Source organism: Leptosomus discolor, chromosome 3 (assembly GCF_034619465.1).
Source record: "Leptosomus discolor isolate bLepDis1 chromosome 3, bLepDis1.hap2, whole genome shotgun sequence".
Classification (NCBI taxonomy): Eukaryota; Metazoa; Chordata; class Aves; order Leptosomiformes; family Leptosomidae; genus Leptosomus; species Leptosomus discolor.
The window spans coordinates 52758090-52769435 of record NC_141393.1 but is presented as its reverse complement, the minus strand read 5'-3'; the positions used below and the strand labels follow the sequence as shown (position 1 = coordinate 52769435).

The following is an 11346-nucleotide window of genomic DNA, read 5'->3' as shown; positions in this document are numbered from 1 at the left end:
AGGAAAAAGAGCAGAGACAGCATAGCAGGCTCTGCTCTCAATACCGCCACAGCAAGATTTATTAACATGTTATCTGGGAGCGTTGAGGCTTTGGTTAGTGTATTAACACCACCATACATGTTCACACAGACACACAGAGTAAACACTGATTTAAACATGTTAAAAAAAAAAAAAAAGCTCAAACCAACCAAAACTTGGTCCAGAAATGAAATCCAAGCAGCCAAAATCAAGTATATAAGGGGGGGGGGGGGGGGGGGGGGAAACAACAACAACAACAACAATGGTTATACAGAAGCAAGCAGGGTGAGATTCCAGAAATTTTTGTGATTTGTGGATTGAGCTAAAATCAAGTTGAAAGAGATGGAGATAATGCATTCCTATATTAAAAAAATACCTGCATTTAAGGAAAAGAAATTAGAACTTCAAGTCCAGAAAAGGCCAGGACAATGAAGAAGGTGGTGGTGTAATGAATTCAGACCAACAGAGACAGGTTTTAGCTTGAAATACTGTTGCACAGTCATTCTGCTTCTAACAGAGTAAGTGAGCAAGCAGGATTACACCTTGCAGGTGATCCGCAGGGAGATACACTCAGACAAGACTCGAATAAAAGCGGAGCACAATCTGGGACAAATGATGGGAGTGTTCATTGAGAGGAACCTTTAATTGGATGAAGAAATGGCTTACAGTGCTATAGGTATCACCACTTGACACATTTATTGGTGCATTATTATGGATCTAATCCTCAGCAAAGAGCACTGTTATCCAGTCGGACACACTTAAAGCAAAGCAATGTCTAAACCTAAGAGCAAAGAGTAATTTTTTAATGGAAAGCGACCTCAGCAGTGGAAATGATCTAGCTATCAAAGCTGAAATCTTAAAATATTATGTGTGTTTTGAAGTCTGCTTGCAGCTTGTCCACAGAACTTGAGGAGTCAGAACTCTTCATAGGTTTTTTTTTGTTTTTAAAACGGGCAGATTCAGAAAACTCAGCAAGTTTCCCAAGCCACAATTCAGAAATGTTAAGGAACACCTTAAAATCCCTACCTATTCAGACTCACCAAGAGAAGGAAAAGTCCCCAAAGGTCATTTATCATTGAGATAACTTTGCCTGAGACACACTGGAGAACACGCGACTACAAATCTCTCTACTTTAAAATCAACCTACAAAGCACCCCTCCCTTGGGGTCATTTATTCTGAGGCAGGGCAAGTTGTGAATTGAAGCCAGAGAAAGGAAGATTAAAACATCATTAAAATTTTAAAAACAGAGGGAAAAGTTACCACGTGTCCCATAAAGGATAAGTAAAAACAATCCCCCCAAAGAACAGCTTATAGATTGGAGATTTCTCTTTCTGGTAAATCCACTGGAAAATACTTTTAATTGGTTTCAAGATGAGACAGGGGCCACCCTCTGGCCAATGTCTCCAGCCAAGTCCCTTGCCTCTGTTCCCTCTAAGGATGTGTGCAGGACCATGAATGCACACGGTGATGAAGAGGCCTTATGAAGAGGGTTTGTAGTTCCAGAATAACTTGCAGACAAGAGAGTGTTTTCTTCTCCTTGTTAAAGGACACCAGATTGTAAATTCAAAGAAAATACTTGGAATTTGTGAATTTCAATGGCATTTCAAAGAGAAGGTTGAAAAGCAGAGATTTTAAAGTAAGCTGCCTTTTTTGTACTCAAAATTTTGGGGATCTCAAATAAATGCAGGATTAGAAGGAAGAGCACAACAGGCCCTAAACTCAGGCAACATAAAAGGTCTGGAAGGGAAAAAAAAAATAAAAATCAAACAACTGTTTCTTAAGCCCTGCTTTAAAGATACCCTGTTCTAGAGAGACCTCAAACGGCAAGCATTACTGTGTACAAAAATAGAATAGCAAGGATGAAAAACACAAAAAACAGTATGAAAAAAACCCTCCCAAAAATAGATGTACACAAGTTCTATTTTATATTAGTGTATATTACAAAATTCAAACATGCAGTCTCTAATTCGATGTTGAATGCTCCAGTCTATGTGTACCAGTGATGCTGCTATGTTTTCTTTACAGCACCATCATGTGACAGGGGAAAGTCTTGTATTTTTAACTGGTTTCCAACCTCTTTGCTTTTCGCTTGCACGAGGGTCCCTTCTTTACAGGGCCTCGTGCTGCCATCTGTCAGAGGAGAGGCTCTCAGACCTGCTTGTCCAAGAGCGCGAGACAGCTCTTTCGATGGAGTGATTTTGCAGCTGCCTTCCAACGCTTCCGGTGCTTTAGCACTGCAAAAAGTTGCCTCCTTTTTTGCCACCACAGGACACGTTGCCTCCCAGGGCTTCGCTGAGTTTAACGACTCTGTGCAGGACCTGCTCCTTGTGGTCAGATCATCTGTGCTAGTTAGTTCGGCTTTCTCTTGACACGCTCCTGCTTGTGAAGTTTCCTGCCTTTTTTGTTTTGAATCTCTCTCTTCTTTACAGGAGGCACCCAAATGGGGGAAATCCTTTCTCTTTTCCACCTCTCCAGAACCAGACATGCTGAGCTTCAAAGGGCCTAACACACTCTGAGCTAGCGGCACTAACTGAGACACGGAGAGAGCTCTTTCGATTGCACCGGGAATGAGGAGCGTGGAAGATACAGGACCTGCTGGGCTCGTTTTGCTGGAGGTTGGAACACACTCTGCCTGGGGCAAGCTGGGTTGCTCTTCAGTACTAGGACTTTTTTGGGACATTTCACTTGCGCTTCCAGGAGACAGAAACAAGGTGCTGTGCTGTGCTGCAGGCTGAAGCGTCTCTGTGTGATCCTTCTCACTGCGATCCATGGGGCTTACCAAGAGAGGAGTGCTCACGCTTGCCATGCACCATGAAGTAAGTGCCAGCAGAGGTCTGGAATCCTGTTTTTTCTGACTGCTTTCTGTTAGCAGAGGGTCCTTCCCATCAAGCTTACCACACAAGGCCCCTGAAGAGTCAGCTTCTTCAAGTCCCAGGAGTTTGATAGAAGGGCACTGGATATGTTCTGTGTGATCTATTGGTTTTTGAGTACTTGTAGTTCTCCCTAGGTCTTTGATTGCCTCAGAAGACTTGCCTTTTGGACCAAAACACTCAACAGTTTTGTCTTCTGGCAATTTATGTTCCTTTGTAGTTGTTTCCAATTTTAGGAATGGCTTTTCTGAATTAGCTAGTTTTTCTGGAGAAGTTCTTGAGAGGACCTCTGATGGGGAAGAGTGCACACCGATTTGCAGTGGCTCTGAAATAGGTCTGCTTTGTTGATTACTTCCCTTCTGCAAATCTTCTGTACCTTTTGGATCTTCAGGTAGAAAGGCATCATCTTCAATACTATCCTTGCTTTCCAATTTAGATGAAAACTTATTATCCTCATTAAAAGAATCTGAGCCTTGGTCTCCACTGTCAGGGGGCTTGTCCAGTCTTCTCCCATCCTGACTATCTTCTGAACCATCATCTGTTTCATCTTCAGAAGAATCTACTTCTCTGATGGCCTCTTGCTTTTGCAGAGACTCCCTCCTCTCCACCCTGTCCTGTCGAATAGCACCCAGCTTCCGTGAACCTGGCTTCTGCAACATCCCTTTTTCCGCTAGCCCAAGTTTGCCACTTGATGTTTCATTCGCAGATTCTTGTAAGCTCTGGAGGCTAGGATCCCTCTGCAGCATCTCCTTCTTAAATTCAGAGTGAGAGATATCCAAGCTGTGCTTACGTGAGGAAGCCAGCTTCTTCTCAGAAGAGGACAGCGAGGCAGCCAGTTTCTCAGCTGACTGCACTCTCTTTAGCAAAGGAGACCTAGGAGGCTCAGCACTTTTGGGGCGGGAAATTTGTCTCACCAGTGGTGGAGAGGAGTGTAGTTTTACTGGAAAAGACTGAATAATACTGGAGCTGCCAACTGAGTGTCCTGGTAAAGGAGATGGGGAGCGCTGTGGTGATGTGGACTGTGGGGTTGGTGATGGAGTGTGAGCTAGAGGTGACAGAGGGATGTTTCCCGCAGATTTACGCCTCGGAGATCTGTACTGCCTCTGAAGCTTTGGTGCTAGTCCATGCAGAGAGCTGGGTCGGATGTGTCCAGAGCTGGCTGGAGAATTTGGAACACTGGAACTGGGAGAGCTGCTCTGGGAAGAATTGCCACCAACTTAAAAAAAAGAAAAAAGGACAAGACAAAATGCCATGTTACCACAAAGCACCGCAGTAACATTACAAGGTAATATTGCATGGCTTCTGACGGAAAATTCACATCATTGCCACACAACATCAGAATATAGTAAGAAACACCTTGCTATCAGAACGTTTTTTCTGGAAAAAAAAAAAAGCTCCAAGCAGATGAACCATGTGTTTCATTGCTGTTCTCAAGATGCAAATCTCTTTATTCCATCAGCTGATTCAATTTTCAAATATTCCTTTGACATACTGCTTTGATTCCTCTTCTCTGAACTAACACAGAAAATGTGTCAAACTGCTACAAAAACATCGCATCTTCCAATACATATCTGCATCAAAGTGAAAGGATGCTGTAGTACAGCAAACACATTCTTAAAAGGATGTATGGATTTTCATTTTTAAATGAATCAATGAATACATCCATCCTTAAGGTAATCGACATCACAGCTATCATTTTACTTCACAAACAGACCTACTACCTGCTGCTGTGTACTTTACTTCAAAAATTAATCAATAAGAAAAGATCTTCTCCAAGTTTGTTTCTGTTTTGTTTCTTTTTTTTACCTGAGTGTACAGACTCGGGAGTGGATCTGTAACTCTGCGTTGGAGACCGAGGAGACAGGTTGTGAGTTGGAGAGCCAGGCACACTTTCTCCAGAAGACAGAGAGCGGTTTAGTGAAGATAAACTCCGGCTGGTATGAAGTAGTGATGCTTGTTTAGTGATCTTCCTCAACAAAGAACTCTTCTTCTTACTGTGGAAGAGCATTCAAAAATTGTTTACAAGTCCAAATGATTTATTTACCTTTATTGCCACATTTCAGTAATTTTATGGCACAGTTAAAAAAAAAAGAAAACAGAAGAAAAGAACTAAAGGAGGTACTTGCTGACATACATTATCTGCAAATTGATTTGACAAGATGTCTCTTACATTATCTTGGTTACCATTTAATTTTCACAGAGAAACATCGAAACGAACCTTTCCTGACCATCCTTAGTTTTGCTTTTCTTGTTCCTACGAGCCATCTTGGATTTGTAGCTGGCTTTTCGAGCTGGACCAACTTTGATGGACGTGTTCTCAAACGGCGTGGTGGAGATGGACACTTTATTTCCACTCTGTCAGAAATAAGACACAGAGACATTGCTTAAAACGTGGCTATTTGAAGCAGATCTGCAGACTAAGCAGGTAGCTTGCTAATGTATTGCTGCCTGCCATTTTGTAATCCTTTGTCAAATTCCATTTCCCCCTTTGCATTTCCAACTATCATTTATTAAGGAATGGCTGACAGAGAACCCTCTTTAGTCAGGCTTTCACAAATGATTAGCTCAGACCCCAGCTGGTAGGTAAAGCTTCCCAGAGCAGATAGAACACAGCACCTGACCTCTCCCATTGAGATCCCAACTGTCTCAATTTAATACTTGGAAACTTGAACAAAATTATATTTGGTCACCAAACCTATTCCCAGTGCTCTGACTGATGGCAGATGTGAGCGTATCATGCATCTATCATGATGAATCTGCAACACAGAGCATGGCTTGTCCCACTCGTCTTTAAAAAAAAAAAAAAAAATCCTGATTGCTCCTCTATTTGCAATCCCAAAGACTTCTGTCTCTTGGAACGGTCCAAAACTCCAGGTTTTATTTCCATAAATGGATTCAGCTCAGAGAAGGTATCAAAACTCAAGTCATTTAACTGGATAATTTTAAGACCAACCATTACAAAGCTGCTTTTAAATACCACTAGGAATAATCCTTGAGAAAGCAGTATTAAGAGCTAATAACATTAGCACAGCCTAAAGGCAAAAAAATAAAAGTAATTTGGAAACATTTTAAGGTATTTGTTTCTTAAAGTGATGTTTAAGGAAAGGTATACTTAAATCTTACTAACCTTTTTCTCTACTACTGATAAAAATGTATCTGATGGGTCCTTATTTCTCACACAAAATATGTGAGTTCAGATTAACTTACATGCAGAAATGTTGGAGATTTACGGATCATGCTGCAGCAACGCGTTTTTGCAAAACAAGGGCCAGGTGCTGTGTACATACTTGTATTTTAGACAATGCCAATTAGATACGTACGGTGTTTCAAACAAGCTGGCTCATATTTTCCAGAATGTAACAGCACCGAGTCCTTACCTTCAGAATCAGCTCCACCACTTCTGTGTGCACCAGTCCGTGGACCGGCTCCCCGTTGACATGGGTTATCAGATCCCCTTCACGCAGACCTGCTTCGTTCGCTGGACCGCCTTCTTCCACGTGCTGGCAACAAGAAGGGGTTGACTGATTTGAGAAGAGGAATGTACAATATTGCTGGCCAGATCAGACTCAAAGCCCATCCATCTCATCTCTTGCTGCAGCCAGCATCAGCTGCTTCAAAGAAGGGTGAAAGAAACCACTGACTGGCGCAGCCAAGCACAAAAATCTGCATTCTTCCACTCCTCCCCCAGCATCCTGACAGTCTTCTCCCAGTCCAAGGCAGCCGGCCAGGATGGTTAAGCTGATCAAGAGACCAGCTCCTCCCAGAGCAAAAGGCTTAACACACTTCCAAAAATTTTCAGCACTTGGGAATGTTAACTAGATACTCTTGATTTCCAGACAAGCATTCAACCTTTTTCAATTTCTTTGCCATTCCAAATCCAGCATCCTTCCATGTACTTGCTGGAACCCAAGGTGGCCAACAGACTTTTAAACAAGGCTCTGTGCCAGGTGTTTAGGGCGCTTATATTGTATTTCATCCCAAACAGAGTTCGTGTTTCCACTTTCCATCCTTGACTAATCTACCCAACATCAGATCTTTTCCCCCACAAACACATTGCCTGTCCCCATCACTGCTCAGAAAGGTAAGCCTTCTTTACAGTGAGAAGACAGACAGGCTTGAGAATACTGCAACACTCCCTCTAGCCAGAAAAGACTACAAATCACTACCTTGGTAAACTTAGCATTTTTCAAGGAAAGCAGAGAGTAGCAAAGGGAAAATGCACATTGAGATTATTTTTATAGGTAACAATGAGTGTTAAATAATGACCAAAGCATATGGAAGTCCGAATTGTCTAATGAACACAGAGATACAAGGAAAAGAATGAACCACCTTTACCCTGACCTCATTCTCCCTAACTGCACAATTCAAACGACACTGCTTCGGGGAATGGATCATTCCTAGAAGTCATATATGTTAACAAAAAAGGAACAGAGAGATCAAGTACCAGAAGTAATGAGAAGGAAGAGATACAGACATGGAAACCAGACCTTTTAGCATAGCACACAACTAAGCCAAGAGCTAAATCCCCAGGCAATCAGCACAGCAGCAGTGATGCTTTAAGGCTTGTAATCAACTCCAATCGACTGCTTGCAAAACCCCAGCAGACTGAACTGATCAGAAGCAGGCTATAATCGCTAACACAGGTCTAAATGAATTAGCTATGACTGGCCCTCGTGCAACAACACCAATAAAAAGAAAGAGGATATGTACACAGAAACATGCTTTTAAGTATGGGCTACAGGTGAAAGAAGGTGGATTCATGTAACCAGGGACGAAAGAAGGAAAGAAAGGTCATTGTGGTTCTGTGATGGGCTTGAAAACTGCTACAGGTAAAACCTAAAGTGCTGTTATTTATTTATTTTTAAAGGTTTCCCCCATCCCAAAAAGATAACTTTGGGTTCGAATAAGGAGAAAAAACAGGGTGGCAAAATACAATTTATAAAGCTAAATCCCCCAACCTGGCTAAATGCATTTCTGGCCCCAAGGGTACTCTTTTTAGAAAACCAGAGACATACCCAGACCATGTGATGCACAGTGTAGATATCACTGTCACCCATATAGACGCGAATGGCACGGAGAGTGAAACCGTATTTCTTTCCAGCCCGATGGATGATGATTGGTGGTTTCAGGTTTGCGATAGCAGGAGAAAAGTCACGGCTGGGTGAGGAGTCCCTCGAAGATGGGTTGGAGGATAGAGAATGAGGTGACATTGGACTGGCCAATGGTGAACACGTGTGGTGATCTACAGTGATGACACAAAGGTGGGCAAAAATTAGGAAACCAGGCCTCCAAAAGAGAGAAAATTCTTGTTAGAGAACAACTAAGAAACAACCTCTTCCAATACTCTTAAAGCTGGTGTTTTTCACCAGAGCTGGGTTTGCCTGCAGCTTCAACTACCTTCATGCTTCAAAATACAAAAATCAGCAGAGTTTTCAAAAAGCACATTTGGATGTGTGTATTTAATACAGCAGCATTGCTCGCCTAGGATTATGGTTGGGTCACAGTGTTTACTACTTCTCTCTCAGGGATTTACAACCCATCACAAGCATTTGCTCTAGGCACAATCCTGGAACACTTCATTTCAAGGTTATGATATATTATACTCCTCCAAAAGATAGGACAGTCTCTAGATCTTGGTGCAAGTTACATGTTGGTGCTGAGATAAATCAAAATCATTTAGTATTAACACAAAAAAATCAGTAGGCAATCAGACAACAACTACACCTACGTAGTTTTGGTAGTGTTTTAACTTCACAGGGGCAAAAATATCTAACCCTAAAAAATGAGCTACTGCAGAGACTTTGCTACTGAAAAACACCACCACAAGTGTATTCTAGAGTGAGTTTGCCAGCTGAGGGCTGGGCTATCAGCTAAACTATCTGACTCTGCTTGCTAGTGGAACAACATCCACCTTTAAAAATACAAAGCAAATACAGAACTCTCATTTTAAACTGAAATTAGTCAACATCAGTAAAATAAACCCAAAGAGCAGGAATATTAAACGCAGCTGTAAAAGGTAAACCCTAATCTATCAAGAAACACCTGATGAATCGCCCAGCACATATTTACCTGGCAGATGAGAGCAGCTCTGGGGGAACCTTTGCTGGGTGATTAAACACATATTTTAGAGATTTTCATGAGGGACTTTGTAGTTCGAAAAACAGCCAGTGCCCAAACCACAAGAAACGTAATGTGCATCACCACGATGGTGCCAAGAAGCAGCTGCATACCTGCCTCCAGCTCCCCGTCTGAGAGGGGCAAGCAGGCATTGCTCTGCCAGCAGGTTCTGCTGGGTTGGCACTAGTGGCCCAGCTGCAATTTCCTGCTCCCATCTAGGCAGGAACAGGTATAGCCCTGGAAATACAGCACGGTCTTACCCTCTGGAAAGAGGGACACGGTCCTTGTGGGAGTGCCTCCTGCTGAACCAGTCTGTCATAGCTCTGCATGGTTGGGCTGCTCACTAGAAGTTACCACCAGAATTGTCTGGCTCTGCTTGGAGACAGAGCCGGGCCAACAAGGTAAGCTATTCAGCATTGACTGACTTTGTGAGCTACTTACACTAATGAATTCTTCAACACTCAGACAAGTTATCTGGAGTTACTGAAACTTCCTGGTGCATGAACACACCATTCAGTTCCTGAACAGCGCCGTAGTTAGCATGTGACCACCAAAAAATAATACCTTGAGGGTTAAAATCATTCTGTGTCTCTACGCCTCCTTGCTGCACCATTGTCTAGAGACCAGCTAGCAGCCAATTTAAACAAAACTAGGGAAAGAATAAGGCCCAGCTGCCATTTGCAGAACTGTAGTCAGGCCACACACACAATGCTCCTGTCTGTGGCAAAGCAGTATTCATTGTCCTGCCGGGTAGTAAATATTAAATAGATTGTAAAAGTTAGATCTCTCCCCTCCTGCCAGCGAGGGTGGAATTCCAAGAGAGCGAAGGGGGAGGATCCGTCTGCAGACCTTTTGTTTAGTGCTTGCAGATTCTGACAATGCCTCACCTGAGGCATTTCTTACCTGAGGGAATCAGGAGAGACAAGGCAGTAGCAGATGCTGATTTAATCACTTTATTGACAGGTCTTGAGGTACGTTTCTCCCCTGATTCCCCAGAGAGCAACCTGTGTCGTGCCCGCCGCACTGCCAAATCGCTGATGGCTTTTGGAGTGGTAAAGTCTGGGCCTTCATTGCTATTACTGCGAGCTCGTGGATCAGAGAAATCTGCAGTGCTCCCAGCTACAGTTTAAATTAAAACAGATTAGAACCACAGGGAATTCCTAACAGCCTACTCCCCTACAGGCAAAATACATTAAATCAAAGTCATGTTTACATGAAGTCCAAGAGTAAATTTTCCTAAGAAGAAACCCCAGTGCTTGAATTTTTATTTACAGAAAAGGTGTTATTCTGAATACAGAAAATTAGCAGCTTCTGTTCTGTTGGAAAAGCTCACTAATGAAATCACATTCCTCAGTAGCAGTTACATGAATCCTACAGCTGCGGTGCAGTTCTGCAGGCAAGCTATTTCAATGGGAGTGTTCACAGATGAAAACAGGTTTATGGAAAGTGGTCCATTTTTACAACCAGCAAGAACTGTCAATCTTAAGGTAAAATTGCCCATAATAGAAAAGCCAGGTTCTACTGGAGTTGCACATAAAAAATCCACTTTAAGAGAATACTAAGGTACTAAAGTCAGGGAAAGTAAAAATGCGGATCGCAAAGACAAGCTTAATTTGCCCCCCTCTGTGCACTGTTGCAATTTAGTCCTGAATTACTTAATCTGCTATAATTATCTATAAAATGCAAAGTAATCTTGAAAATCAGACTGGGCATGTAACAATATCAGATGCTGGGGGCTGGGAGTGCTGTACTCAAGCTTGGTGCCCCAGTTCGCCATCTGATACCTTAAAGGGGCACTGGGAAAATACATTAATTAGAATTTACAAGGTACTTAGAAATGAAAGTGGTGAGCATCATAGCAAGTTCACAAGGGAAATTAATCATTCCGTCCTCAAAAGCAAATTTTAAGCAGCATGCAATAAATAAAGCCTAAGGGCCACATTTTGAACAATGAGGACAGAACAAAACATTGATCATTGTTATTTAAGTGGGCACTGCTGCTCTGCATACTAAGTAAAGCAGGAAGTACCATGAAAATAAAAATTCAAAGCACCATTCCCATAGACCTCAGTACCAGATGCCTGTTCAACATCTAACAGCCATCTAAAGTTTCAAATAAGGCTCCCAGACAATGAGGAACCCAGAATCAGAGGCTGCATGTGAAAAGGTTGTGATATACATTAGAGGAGCACTCAGAGACAGTGACAGGAATTAAATTCCTTTCTTGCAGTCCCCTGCCTCTGACTTAACTTCATAGGTTGGGGACACTGAAGCAATGATATCCCCAAGTCCTATGCGCCGGATTATAGACTGCCCTAATACATTAGGCTCAGGGGAGCA

General features: G+C 42.5%; 1 protein-coding gene across 4 annotated transcripts in view; it reads right to left on the bottom strand.

Annotated features, from left to right (window-relative positions):
- Positions 1-266: 266 nt before the first annotated feature.
- Positions 267-11346, bottom strand: part of MAST2 (microtubule associated serine/threonine kinase 2) — a 200906-nt gene continuing 189826 nt past the window's right edge. For all 4 annotated transcript variants that reach the window (XM_086463118.1, XM_086463120.1, XM_086463119.1 and 1 more), the window contains 6 exons: positions 9910-10125; positions 7905-8131; positions 6267-6389; positions 5108-5244; positions 4696-4883; positions 267-4105 (listed from right to left, as the gene is read on the bottom strand). In XM_086463118.1, the coding sequence (XP_086319244.1) occupies positions 2028-4105; positions 4696-4883; positions 5108-5244; positions 6267-6389; positions 7905-8131; positions 9910-10125 (2969 nt within the window). In that variant the 3' untranslated portion in view covers positions 267-2027. The remainder of the gene's footprint in view (positions 4106-4695; positions 4884-5107; positions 5245-6266; positions 6390-7904; positions 8132-9909; positions 10126-11346) is intronic.